The 15127-nt window shown below is 36.4% G+C and overlaps 2 protein-coding genes across 4 annotated transcripts in view; both read left to right on the top strand.

Moving 5' to 3' along the window:
- deptor (DEP domain containing MTOR-interacting protein) overlaps window positions 1-9274 on the top strand; it is a 41524-nt gene extending 32250 nt beyond the window's left edge. Inside the window, exons 8-10 of the mRNA XM_081387947.1 lie at window positions 845-915; window positions 1453-1557; window positions 5784-9274. Of these exons, the coding sequence (XP_081244073.1) occupies window positions 845-915; window positions 1453-1557; window positions 5784-5912 (305 nt within the window). The 3' untranslated portion in view covers window positions 5913-9274. The remainder of the gene's footprint in view (window positions 1-844; window positions 916-1452; window positions 1558-5783) is intronic.
- Window positions 9275-13577: 4303 nt separating this feature from the next.
- Window positions 13578-15127, top strand: part of col14a1a (collagen, type XIV, alpha 1a) — a 128783-nt gene continuing 127233 nt past the window's right edge. For all 3 annotated transcript variants that reach the window (XM_081388125.1, XM_081388123.1, XM_081388124.1), the window contains exon 1: window positions 13578-13973. The gene's annotated coding sequence lies outside the window, so the exon portion shown is untranslated. The remainder of the gene's footprint in view (window positions 13974-15127) is intronic.

A 15127-nucleotide genomic window follows, 5' to 3' on the forward strand; every position in this document is an offset into this window, starting at 1 on the left:
CACATCATTAACTTGCATGTTTTTAAAAATTTAATTGCAAAACAATTATACAGCCCCCAAAATAAAAAAATAAAATAAAAAATAAAACTCCAAACAAAAAAGTAGCCTAGTCAAAGTTAATATTTTTTTAAACATATTTGTCTTTAATATTTTGATATTATTACTGTTTCATAGTTTTTTTTCTGATAGTACATGATTCATTCTGATAATTTTATTCAGTTAATATCTCTACTGTTTAACAATAAAAAACAAACACTGTATTTTTTTTTTCTTACAATGCACATACATAGTTTCTACTTACCAATATATATATATATATATATATATATATAATATGCTATATGCATTGCTTCTATAGTCTGCACAATGGGCTCTGATCAGCCAATTAGAAACCAGTCTATATCTGTGCAGTTGGATCCTGGATTGTGACCAAATGGTTCAGAGTTTGGCTCACTTATTACATTAGTGATGAAGACATCAAACTGATTAGAACCACTTATGTGCTAAATTAGTCCATCACAGTGATGCCACAACCTCATTACTTCATTAAACACGAACCTTCAGCGCTCTATTACAGCTTGATTACTCTCTCTCTCTTTCTCTCTCTCTCTCTCTCTCACGTTTTGTTTCAGGATGCCTTTGTGTCAATTCTTTTAATGAAGGATTGTGGATTGCAGTATTATGTCATAAGGAGTAAAGTAAATAGTGAATCAAACTCAGTGTTATTGCAGTGAATAGATAAACGGATCCTTTTACACCATGTGTTGAATAGTCAAATGTTTTACTGTCATGAAAACGGGCCTAGAGTTCACGACTGAGGAACACTGTGTGTATATTTTTACAGTGCTGAAAAGACAAGTGAGCCCAGAGGAACTTCAGGCTCCTGGTGGACCTTACATAAAGAAGACTTTCACAGTAAGTCACACACACACGCACGCACACACGCACACACACACACACACACACACACACACACACACACACACACACACACACACACACACACACACACACACACACACACACACACACACACACACACACACACACACACACACACACACACACACACACACACAAACACACAAAATGTGCACAGACTCCAAGATCTAAGTGCATAATTTACTATGTTTGGTTCAGAGAATCCATTTGCAAGGAGGAAAAAGTTCAAGACTAAAATTAGCAAGAGGACATTTTCCTCGGATGCATGCGTAGATGATTCTAGCCGAGAGCAATTTAGAATCCCATGAAAGCTGATAATGTGTGTCCTCAGCTGTCAAGTATCTGGACAAGACATGCATTTTCAATGATTTGCTTCCACTGATAGTGTTGTTTTATCTGTGTTGTTTGATTATGCCCAAAAAACAGTGCCGAATGCACTTTGCTCATTGCAATTTCATCTCTTTCATGGTGCCTTAATAAGTTAGCATGCTTGGATGTATATGTTTGCAGATTGTGGGAGATGCAGTGGGCTGGGGATTCGTGGTTCGAGGAAGTAAACCCTGCCACGTCCAGGCTGTGGATCCCGGCGGACCTGCTGCAGCAGTGGGAATGAAGGTACAGTATTTATTACATTTATAAACATTTAGTAAAGTGAGAAGAAGGCATGTCCATATTGTCCATATTTTATTATCTTATTGTGAAGGGATGCACAGATATTACAATTTTGGCAAAACCAATAAGCCAATAAATATTTTCATATTATGGCCAACAACAAGTAAATGGCCAAAACCCACCCCGACATGCGCTCATGATTTGTCCAATTTTTATGCGGAAAACCCCCAATGTTTTCATGGTCCCACCACAATGTTCAAGACATGGTTTACCAACAGAAAGCTGCTTGGATTGAAAGTGATAAGTTGTACTTCATACATCACTACATTATTGACAGTATACCTTTTTTTGTTAAAATTTCTCTGACCTCATCTTTAGAGGTAAAGTTGTCTTCAAGAAACAGGGTTGGAGTTTAGCCATAATATATTACCATCAAGTTAATGCTAGATTATGATCCCAGAGATAGATAGAGATGATAGAGATTACAAAATACCCAACCTCATCAACCCACCCAGTCATTTAGGTTTGACCTTAAGCACAGTACACTTGAGTGGAGCAATCATAATGTCCTCAAGTCCACTCAGAATATAGTCCGTTTGCCAGATGTTTTTTATGCTGATCCAGGCGAAGACACTTAATGCCTACTGAAAGTGTGTGTATGTCTAATTTACTGTAGAGGCAGATAGAATAATACCCGCCCTCCCTCCTCCTTTGAACAGTTCAGCATTCAGCAGCCATGACCCTAATTTACAGAAATAATGAACCATTACAGTTATGGTAAAAAAAAAAAAAAAAACCCTACTCCCTCAGTGCCTCTTCTGAATGCACATTACATAAGGTCATGTTTGCAGACTGAGCTTATGTGCTCAGTGTGTTTCTGAGGTAAAAACATTGTGCTCTGAGCCAAGACCATGATGCTCTTTTTACTTTAATGAACATTGTTGCAAACACAATTAATATATAGAAAATCGTACCAAGTGAGTAAACAATATTGTGAAAATATGTGGTATTCCATTAATACAATTTTTGCATTTAGTATTGAATATACAGTAATTGAATAAGTCAATGTTTAGCCATTTCAAAATTGCTTAGTAATGTTGAAAATTTTTAATTGTAAAAAAAAAAAAAAAAATGCTTAAATGTATAAATCTATTTATTAACCTCTGAAATCTATTTATTAGCCTCTGAAATCTATTTATTAACCTTTGAAATCTCTCTGTTTGAGGCTGATTCATTTTTAATTGTCTATATAAATCGGCCTTTAAAAGTTTTACACAACTGAACAAGAGAATGTTTGGATATTTTTTTTTACACCCGCAGAGCAAAAATGCAATAATTGTTAAATATATAAATAAGTATTTGAACACCCTGCTATTTTGCAAGTTCTCCCACTTGGAAATCATGGAGGGGTCTGAAATTGTCATCGTAGGTGCATGTCCACTGTGAGAGACATAATCTAAAAAAAAAAAATCCAGAAATCACAATATATGATTTTTAACTATTTATTTGTATGATACAGCTGCAAATAAGTATTTGAACACCTGTCTATCAGCTAGAATTCTGACCCTCAAAGACCTGTTAGTCTGCCTTTAAAATGTCCACCTCCACTCCATTTATTATCCTAAATTAGATGCACCTGTTTGAGGTCGTTAGCTGCATAAAGACACCTGTCCACCCCATACAATCAGTAAGAATCCAACTACTAACATGGCCAAGACCAAAGAGCTGTCCAAAAACACTAGAGACAAAATTGTACACCTCCACAAGGCTGGAAAGGGCTACGGGGAAATTGCCAAGCAGCTTGGTGAAAAAAGGTCCACTGTTGGAGCAATCATTAGAAAATGGAAGAAGCTAAACATGACTGTCAATCTCCCTCTGACTGGGGCTCCATGCAAGATCTCACCTCGTGGGGTCTCAATGATCCTAAGAAAGGTGAGAAATCAGCCCAGAACTACACGGAAGGAGCTGGTCAATGACCTGAAAAGAGCTGGGACCACTGTTTCCAAGGTTACTGTTGGTAATACACTAAGACGTCATGGTTTGAAATCATGCATGGCACGGAAGGTTCCCCTGCTTAAACCAGCACATGTCAAGGCCCATATTAAGTTTGCCAAAGACCATTTGGATGATCCAGAGGAGTCATGGGAGAAAGTCATGTGGTCAGATGAGACCGAAATAGAACTTTTTGGTCATAATTCCACTAAACATGTTTGGAGGAAGAAGAATGATGAGTACCATCCCAAGAACACCATCCCTACTGTGAAGCGTGGGGGTGGTAGCATCATGCTTTGGCGGTGTTTTTCTGCACATGGGACAGGGCGACTGCACTGTATTAAGGAGAGGATGACTGGGGCCATGTATTGCGAGATTTTGGGGAACAACCTCCTTCCCTCAGAGCATTGAAGATGGATCGAGGCTTGGTCTTCCAACATGACTGATCTAGAGAAGATCTGTGTGGAGGAGTGGGCCAAAATCCCTCCTGCAGTGTGTGCAAACCTGGTGAAAAACTACAGGAAACGTTTGACCTCTGTAATTGCAAACAAAGGCTACTGTACCAAATATTAACATTGATTTTCTCAGGTGTTCAAATACTTATTTGCAGCTGTATCATACAAATAAATAGTTAAAAAATCATACATTGTGATTTCTGGATTTTTTTTTTAGATTATGTCTCTCACAGTGGACATGCACCTACGATGACAATTTCAGACCCCTCCATGATTTCTAAGTGGGAGAACTTGCAAAATAGCAGGGTGTTCAAATACTTATTTTCCTCACTGTATATATATATATATATATATATATATATATATATATATATATATATATATATATATATATATATATATATATATATATATATTATATTATATTATATTATATTATATTATATTATTAACAATATACCCCCTAAAAAGTAATTCAGAGGACCTATTACCACAACTTAATAACATGCATGGTTACCAGATTTGAATACAACTTTTAAGTTGCAAACATTGAATTATAATAATGATGATCATTACATCAACTTAATATTGCGTTAAATTTAAATGGACAATTCTGCATTAATTGTTTGTTTACTTGTTTTTTGTAATAGATTAAGATGTATAAACATAATGAAAATTGATAAACTTTGGAAATTGGGCAGTGCGTTTCTAGTTCCCAGCATGCTTTGCATAGGCATGTTAAAATTAAGTGATATTTTATGTTTTTTTAGTAAATATAAAGACCTTTTAGTGTTTAATGCTGTTATGTTTGACATTTAAAATGGTTTCTGTTGTGTTTTGTGGTTACCACTGTGCTGAGGATTAGAGCTTTATGTTATAAGTGGCGACATCAAGGTATAGACTACATTGTATGTAGTTCTATGAGCAATCACTGCACCAATTCCAATGACAAGTATTATCTTACTTGTTCAAAAAAATGTATCTGTTAAATAAGTTATATTTAGCGTGTGCTTTGCTAGCTATGAATTTGAACTAATAAAGATAATATCAATTGCTTTCAGGGCCTCCACTCCATTTATGAGTGAATTATGTTCAAACTAGTTGGAACAACAAAAATGTTCTTAGTAAACTTAACAAATGTGTTTATGCTCCAAATTAAGTTCATATAACTCAGTGTAGTATGTTGGTTGAACATTATTTCATTAGAAGTTGTCACAAGTCAGAAAGCTTGATGTAAACGTTTTTCGTCAAACCAAAACGTTTATTTTTAGAGTGTACCTCTTAGCAAAGATATTACAAATGCTGGAGTTGTAATCATGCACTAATGTACAGTACGAATTATGCCAAAACGGATCGTTTAAGCACATGCTGACAATTAAGTAAAATGGCTTTCAGATGTTGTTTATTTATCATTTGATGCTGATAACGATAACGGTGTGACTCATTTCAGATGGTAGTCTCATTATGGGTTTACCAGGAAGGACATAAAGGCTATAACGTTATTCATTTGCAGAACCTCTCCAAGAGTTAATATAGCTCATTTTAAAAAGCACTCCTCTACCGTTCTCCTGAAAGGTGTAATTGTGTCATGTTGCTGCACTGAGAGAGATTACTATCTGTTTATTGTATCATATATATGGTTTATATGCTCCATATTCATTATGTTGTTTTTCAGCACTTTTATGTCTTTATCAAAGTACAAAAAGGGTGTAACAATTATGAGTAAACATAAAACTGCAATTGTTTTGCCTCATTAAAGTTTTCTCATGCTCATCTCTACAGGTGTGTCAGTTTGTGGTGGCAGTTAATGGGATGAATGTGCTGAGTCTGGACTACAGAACTGTCAGCAACCTCATCCTCACTGGTCCCAGAACAGTGGTCATGGAGGTTATGGAGGAAGGGGAATACTGAAGACGAGCTCACAGACGCTCTTTATGTTTTTTTTTTGTTCTTCTCTTTCTCTGGACTTTCCTCAGTGAGTGTTTAATGGAATGTTCAGAGAAGTGAACTCTTGATTCCGTTCATCATTTTGATTCAAATTCATTAGTTTAAAGAGCATGACACTAATCTGTGCCTCCCATTGGCTCCTCATTGACTGTTACCGGTCCATGTCAGTTGAGACTTTAACTGGATGGATTATATGGGAAAAGCAACTGCCAAATATCATTTTTAGTAAAACCGCAGCATTTAAAACACTCTTGGAAGGTAGGTTTGCAGAACCAATGCCAAACTAATATATGTGTGCCATTCAGGTGAAAGCACAATTCAGTGCTCTTTTTCGACTGTTTCTTCATTCAGAGTTTAGGCTATGACCTTTCGAGAGTAAAGGAATGCAACATTGTGTCAGGTTTTTTTTTATACTTTGGTTACTTGATCGCAGTGGTGTGGTTAGTTTGAACTTACTATTTATATCCCTGTCATGCTTGCCGGGACTTAGTAAAATGATATATGTTGACATCTATCAAAATGCAGGGGACAACCAACAACAGCACTTACAGACTTTCAATGAAACTTAAGAGTGAATGTTTAAAACGCTACGCACATCTGAAAGATGTTGTTGTACTGTAACTCGTCTTTAAGTATCTTGTAAGTTAAGCATATTTTTAGTATTGTGTGAAAGTAGTTCAAATTTCCTGTCTTTTGTCTAAATGGCATCAAAAAGGCAAGTAGTTACCTGTAGCTTTAATGTTAATATTACATGACAGCATTAAATATATTACTTATAAAGTGTAACGGCAGAAACATACTCTACGCAAGTACGTGAACGAACGTGCGCTCTTGCGTGGGTCAGGCGGGAACAATCTACAGTACTTAAAGGGATAGTTCACACAACATTTTTAATTCTGTCATCATTTACTCGCCCTCAAGTTGTTCCAAACCTGTATGAGTTTCTTTCTTCTGTTGAACACAAAAGAAAATATAAAAAAAATGTTTTGGTAACGAGACAGTTGATGGCATACATTGACTTCCATAGTAGGAAAGAAATACTATGGAAGTCAATGGTTAACCGTCAACTGTCTGGATTTTTTTGTGTTCAACAGAAAAAAGAAACTCATATAGGTTTGGAACAGTAATAGAGGGTGAGTAAATGATGACAGAATTTTTATTTTTGGGTGAACTATCCCTTTAAGGGTGCAGTAGAGTTGCATTCAAAAATTTCTCACTTTAACCTGATGGGTTATTATTCAGGTAAGTTGCTATTGACTTTAATGAACTGGTTCAGTAAGATTGTCTTCAAATAGTTGTTCCAGTAGGTCTAGTTAATGTGAAAAAAAAACGTTTACGCTAATTTCCGCAATAGTCTGCGTTTTTGAGTTGCATTAGGCACCCATTTAACAAAAATGCTCTAAGAACGTTTTGCTACCGTTCCCATCAAGTTATGTAAATGTTATTTCTGAATGTTCTCTGATTGTTTAAAACATTCCATGAATGATGTAGGCTAAACGCAGTTTTGTAGGTAACGCATTACAAGTAACGCAAGTTACGTAATCAGATTACTTTTTTCAAGTAACTAATAAAGTAACACATTACTTTTATATTTACAACAAAATATCTGAGATGCTTTTTCAAATAAGTAAAACAAAATTACTTTGTTTTCCCATTTATTGACTGACGTGCTCTCCTGTGGCCATGTTGACAGAAATCGAACGCTTTGTGTGCGCTGTATAAACATGATGGTTATTCTAGACAAGTTATAGACTAAATGTGAGCATGACTCATCTCACTTGCACAAAAACAGATTCAGTATTCCTTAAAATGAATAAAAACAGTGAAATGCAAACTCAGAATATTACGCAAACCTGCAATAATTAATGTTTAAAAATAGAAATATACTTTATGTATTTAATCTCACTTTATTAAGCAATGTCTTTGCTGCTGACCTTTGATGATCCAATTCAACTATACTAATAAGCAAAAATGACTTTAGATAAAGATCACATTTGTGTTTCTTTTCTTTGTTTTTATTGCTGAAGAGCGTTGAGCTTTCTTCTCCTGCGTTCTATTCTTCAGTGATCCAGAATTGCTGCACAGCTGAGATGTTTGTTTGTTTGAGCTGCGCCCTCCACTGTACAGACGTGAATTTGCATTTCACTTTTGGTGTGAAAGGGCCTTTACATTTGCCAAAAAAAAAAAAAAAAAAAGCCCAGCCCAGATTAAAAAAAGTATCGCAAAAGTAACGTAACGCATTACTTTTAAAAGTAACTTTCCCCAACATGTAATGTTTTTGTGCCAACTTGAGAACATTATTAAAGAACATATAGCCTAACTTTGAACGAACATTCTATTAACGTTATAAAGAATGTTTTGTTCATAACTTTGAGAGAAATTGCCAGAACGTTAGACGAAGTCTTGAGAACGTTCCCTGTTTTCTGGGGAGACATTTTGGAACACAACAAAGAGCGAAACAGTTTGTATATCTATACACGATTTCACATACTTATTAGCTGTAAAACGTATTGCTATGAAAAAGTCTAATTTAGAGTAGTCATAGAATAGCAGTGTATTAAAGTAAAAAGCGATGATAAGACAGTCTATGAATTCACTCACCAGATTTGTTACTAGATTAAGAAATGCATTTATTCTATATAAGGCAAATGGGAAATATACAGTAGTGCTGTAAGTGTTAACTCCTTTGTGTATTGCAAAGCAGTCATCTGTGCAAAAATGACACAATATGATATATCATCTATTAACCTATGTGCTCATCTTTTACACATTCCTCACTGCGGATACTTTTTTTTTGCAGGATGCTTATTGTGCAATTGTACTCATTTGTATTGATGAAAACGACAATAACAGTCACATGATGATCTTTTGTTTTAATGGAAAGTAAGTTTGAATTTTCTGTCTTAAAGACCTGTATTGTGCTGCTAATTCTCACGGCTGGTCACGTAACATCTCTAATTATAAAGGATATACCACGTCCTCTATCAAAGATGGTGTAAGTGAAGATTTTGGGGGTGATCATGACAATCAGCATCAGGGTAGTCTGTTAAATACTGGTCCAGATATATGCCACATATTCCCTACCTAGGGGAAGTATAAGCTAATCTAATAATCGTGTAGTTATTAGTCTATTCTGAAATAGAATAAAAAGGAGAGTTTAATTCAAATCTCTTTGAGTTTAGTGTAACTGAGTTCAATGCACGTGTTTGTAAGGAATTAAGCTCATGGTACCATATTGCCTATTTGTATTTCTTCGTGCAGCTCTAAATCATGATTAATGTGTGTTTGATTAATGGCTTATTAAACGCCTTGATTTCATTAAAAAACTTGTCTTCTGTGTCTTAAAACCACATAATTCTCACAAATCTATCTATGGCACATGCTTAGAGATAACTTATTTTTATAATTTTATTACAAAAATTTTGATCTGACATATTATAACCACAGGTTATAAAACTTCAAATATTCTGGTTATTTACCAGCCTCAGGCTTTTAGATCCTACTGTATATTACTTTATCGAACTATATCTACCCACATGTTTATAACCAGAGGCAATAACTGTGAGACATACCAAATGCCCTTTGTGTGAAGGAAATGTGATGACGTAATGCTATTGACCTGAATTATTTAGGTTTGCTAGTGCCATCTGTTGGTTAAAGAGATTTCGCGCCTTTTTATTAACATTCGAGCTCCGACCGTTATAAATAAATAAAATAAAATAATAGAATAAAACTTAGTTACTGTTAGATTTTTAGATCTTTCATTTAGAACCTTCAAGTTTTTGAGGTAATTACTACCAGTAGGCTTAATTACTTGTCCAGTACTTTGTCGTATCGCTAGAGGGCAGTGTTACTCTACGCCTCGTCTAATATGACATTAGCTTCACTTAGTTCTGTGGTATTAAAAGTTAAAATATTGACCGTCAGCAGCCAACACAATGTCAAGATGACATTCCTTTAAACAACGGACATTCTGAGTAATCTTCTTTGCTGACAACAGGTTATAAATGTTTCACTTGTGTTAATTTGTTATACCTACTGAGACAATGCATCATTCCAATTCCTATTAAAGTGCTCCTCTGTTTTAGTATATTAATATTACCTGTTGTCCGAATGAAACATACTGTAACCACATGAATTTTCCCTCTTTTTTACTTAAAGCACAGCTTAAGCTACAGCTCCGGCTGTAGGACTAGACGAAGTGAGATGTGAGTGTTGATAGGTGGTCTATTAAAGCAAAAGAGGACCTTGGGTAATTCCCTACACATTAAATGAGGTAAGAACAGATAAACAGATGTTTAACCTCTGTCTTCAGTCAACCATCCCCCGTTGAGGCTGTTACTCGGGTTTAATAAGTAATACTGAGTTCGTTTTTTTTTTTCTCTGGCTATTCATTGTTGAGGATGTAATGTTCTCCAGTCATTTTAATCAAATTCTACAACATACAGTAAGAGCTACACTATTTACAAGATGTGATTAGCACAGATGTCAAATAAATCATGATTACTGTGAATTAATTTAATGTGTAAACTATGCAAAAGAACAGAAGTGCAGAACATCATTAAACTGCAGAAACATGACTGAAGTGATTTGAGTGCTTCCGAACAGCCACATTATTCCACAGAAGTGACCATGCGAAGGTTTCTCTCCTAAAGCAATGTTCTGCTGCTGGTTCCCAGACGTGGGAGGGGAAGGGAGTCTAGATGCTTTCTTAGTTCAATAGGCCACACAGTTCACTGACAGCTGATGAATGAATCTTATCAGATGTCAACCGCTCCTTCCTTGGTAGTCCCTCAATCTCACTCCACAGCTCTAACCATCATGTTTCTAAAAATAAAAAAAAACATATTGCCTGTTTCATTTTGCATCATGCATTTGACTATTAACGATAGGCCTCAGAGAGAACATGAGGGAAAAGTTGCATCATTTTGCACTTATGCTTTCGTTTCGTGTTCATATTGTTGTAGACGTCTTTGCTCGGATGTCAGGAAAGGACAGACCACATGCCCCTTGCACTTTTGTGAGCACATTGCCCAGGCTGTTTATGCAAGATATCATTGGCCAACAATTCAGTTATGCACACTGATTACCTTCACAGACCGTCTGTGGAAAAATATTAACCTCTTGTGTTAATGATTTTGTGAAACCTCCTCACGGGGCGAATCACAGTGAGATGAGAGGACTTGCCAAATCTTAAAAATAAGTCTAACAAGGGCATGGCTCATCAGCCCCCTTCATACTACTCAAAAAAGTCTGGAAACCAGCCAGATTTACATGAATATGCAAACCCGATCTGTATTCCATGTCCTTCCAAGTTTGCTAAGGGATTCGTAGGCCTATTAAATAAACACTGAGACAGACATATTCACAAATGGTTCCTGAAGATAAAGAGGCTGCAATTTCAAAGATCGATTTGCACTGGAATAGTCCGTGCCACGGCCGTGACCCCAGCGAAGCCTCCGAGAATGTTTGCGTTCGGCGTGCTTTAAAACCTTTATTCCTAAAGACCTTTGTTCGTCCTTGAGAGGTGTGTCCGATTTGCTACCATATGCATCTCTGCAGTTCAATCCATCCAAACTCTGAGTGTGTGCATGTGAAAATGGCTTTATGTTAATCTGCTTGTCTGTGTGAACTGCTCTTTCCTGTATCCCCAGGGTCTTGCAGACTCCTCCACACCGTCATCTTTTGCCGTATCCCATGGTTAATTAGAAGTCGCTGGGTAATGTAAGGTTCCTTTGGAGCCTGCTGAATGAACCCACTGATTAGCCCACAATGCCTCATTACGCTTGGCCTTGTCATTTGGGAATACGCCATTCAGAGTTAAAGAGCTTACAGCCACTGCATCTCGGCATCCAGGTGTCACCGTTCCAGTCCCGCGCCGACTGTACATTCAAGTTGATCAATGCTGTATACGCTGCAAGCCGGGCTGCTTTCAATGAGCCGTTTATTCTGTGAATATGTTTTTGAAAGTCTATAAGATTCTCTTAGCTTTGAAATCAGAACGTCCTCTTTCTTTTTAAAGGATGCGTTTGCGATAAAGTGCTGTAAACATTCCTGCACTATAATGCTCAGCAATAAACAAGTTTAGCCTACATTAAGACCTGTCCTCAGAGATTCAAAGCAGTTTGAAACATTTTCAGAGATTTTTGCATATTGTTACTGCTTGTAAATTGAGTCATATTTGTTTGCACTGAAGCCAAGAATGTGAACATAAACATACATGACATTAGCACACTCTTATGACCTTCAAAAACATGTCGGAGGATCATATGGAGGGGTTTCATGATATGATCATCTCTCTGTAATTATTTACGCATCAGATAAATCATGCAAATGAAGCGGTTCATTCAGACTGCAAATCTGCAGGCTCGTGGGAAGTACTGCCAGTGTGATGGCCCATGGAAATCAAATAATGAATAATGAAAGTCAAATATTCTTTTATCCCCATAACCAAGCAATAGTGATGTGGATTACAAGATTCTGGTTCTGGGTTTTTATGAATCTGGGAAACCTTGGACGAGAGAACACCTGTTTAGTACTCATCGGTTCAATGGTTCAAGTGTGAATCTGGTGGATTTCTACAATATCGAGGTGTTGGGTAGTGCAGAAAACTTCCAAAATTGCACTCTGGATTCCGTCCAATCAGCAAACTGCTCACAGTAAGAAAATTTCACGCACAATCTCACATATCTTTCACATCTCCTCCTTTCAACACGTCTTGTGTACATTCAGATAACTTTGTTCCCTGCATGCTCAACTTGGAGTGATATAAGAAGGTGCAGGTGTTACCGGAAGGATAACAAGTTCTTCCAAAAGGTGTTTGGAAATTCTTCTCAATATGTTAGGAGAGAATAGAACACAATGAAATACAATATGATGATCAACATAAACGATAGGCACTTGAAAAAAGAATGGGAATATTGTTTTGAGATATTGACACAAATAAAGCTCAAGGCTTTTTACATGGGGGGGGGGGGGGGGGGTCTGGGTCTGACTCTCCAAATTAAAGTTGACATGAAACTGAAGTTGATTGTCTCTTTTACCCTAGTGTGACATATTTCCAAGTGAATATGGCTTCTCGAATCGATTTTTCTTGATTTTGTCCAAATGGATTAGATCGTTGGATCGTATAAGAAAACAAAGCATTTTTTTTAATTTATTTTTTTAATTCAAAAACTTAACTAAAGTTAGACTTTAGATCACACTATTTATCTCGCAATAAAAATCGCGTTTGCCAGCGGAGGTAACCAAATAGCAACAGCTCTCAATCGCTTTATGTTGGAATCCGTATCGGATTGTATATCGACAAAATTATTAAAATATTGTCATTATGTCACTTTGTTACTTAGGCTACCTATCATACACAAAAAAGTAAAAAAAAAAAAAAAAGTTTGGCTAACTTTTGATAGGGTGTAAAAAGTAACCAGTTTTTTCGCGAGACGAAACAGATCATACTGACATATAGGCCTAGCCTACTTACAATAATTCCTTTAAAATCAAATGTTGACAGTAACTGAATAATTGCACACATTGACTTATTCAATTAATCTGTCTTAATAAGCCTACAATATAATGAGTCATAACAGTCAACTTAATCATCCATCATCGTGATGTAGGCGTTATGATTGTTCATTACAGTTGCATTCCCTTGAAATGTAGGCTAATGATAATGGATTTTCTTGGCAGCGCTGAACAGCCTATATGTAGGCAGGATCAAGTATTTGAGAAGGGCTCTTGATTGTCGTGAGATCATTCGTCGTCTGTCCAGTGGCTGCAATTGGTCGCACGAACGTTTTTTTTCTCTCTCTCGAAGCTCGAAGACTCAAGACTAAAGGATGAAATGAGGCGCAGAGCTGAGGAGCTAAAGGAATGGGCGAAGAAGGACAGACGAAACACGCACACGGAGAGAGCTGTGATCTGACTGAAGCTGAGAGAAGATACGAGTGAAGTCTGATCATCACAAGACGCGGGAATTTGGATCACATTTAGATCAAGAGGATTTCATTGAAGCGAATGGTGTGAAAGGTAAGACTGCTGAAGGGTTTTATACTCTCGCTTAATTCCATTATCTCATCTGCGTTTGTTAAAGCAACACTGGGAGAATTAATCAAGAAAAAGCCTCAAAAAGACAAAAATTATTTGCGACATTTTTTCCCACAGTTTTGCTACTTTTATTTGTATTGTTATGAATTTTCTTTAATTTATCTTAAAGTCTTAAAGTATAATTTTGGGGAAATCTTTTTTGTTCTATTCATTCTTTACAGCATAGGCTAGCCTACTTTAAATCACGTTTGATGACATTTTTTTATTATATATAGGCTATATTATATTTGCTCGTAAATTATTTCCTTAACGCTAAACATAAGCACACAGAACTTTCATATTTCATTAAAAACAATCTTTATATTTTATATAGATTTCTAGTTTTACATACGTTTTTGATTTAGGCTATTATTATTATTAAAAATCATAGGGATGTCCCAAAAATTCCCGATGCTCCAATAATATACTTGATATGATACCCTACATCTATTTTTAAATTTAGCGCGTTTCATCTTTACTGTGCTGTTGAGAATAGAAATGAAGCCAAGGATGAGTGCTTGATGTTTATTTCAGGATTCAGTAGCAGGTGAAACAGAGAGAGAGGGACAGAGACAGACATGCAAGGGAATTTAACAATGCATGGTGGGCTCTTCTTTTAGTAGACTATACAACTATTTGACTGCTACAAAGTGCTCAGTGCCTTAATAGCATGCCTTTTATCTTTTACAGAATAAATAAGCATGCTTTAAGGCAAAACACCAGTAAAATACCGTGATAACCATGAGCAATCCAAACAAGCTTGAATTTAAACAATGTCCATTTTGCCCCCCCCCCCCCAACAAAAAAAGTAATATGCATATTATTTATAGTTGTATAGTTATAGAAGAATAAGCCATCTGTGTCACAACAGCTGAGGAAAACTGACTTAGTGAACTATGCAGCGAACCAGCATAATCTCTTGACCCTAATTTAGACCACTGTTTAAGTTAAGTGGGGGTGCCCTCTTGAACAAGCCCGGGCGGCTTCCTCTCTAAACACACATCAGCCTTCTTATCCGACATGAATGACAGGACCTGTAGTGTCCTGCTTGTTCTCAGGAACAACAATGGTCCTCAGGAAGCTCTTCTCACTGGCTG

The sequence above is a fragment of the Scardinius erythrophthalmus genome (genome assembly GCF_964197995.2).
Source record: "Scardinius erythrophthalmus genome assembly, chromosome: 16".
Classification (NCBI taxonomy): domain Eukaryota; kingdom Metazoa; phylum Chordata; class Actinopteri; order Cypriniformes; family Leuciscidae; genus Scardinius; species Scardinius erythrophthalmus.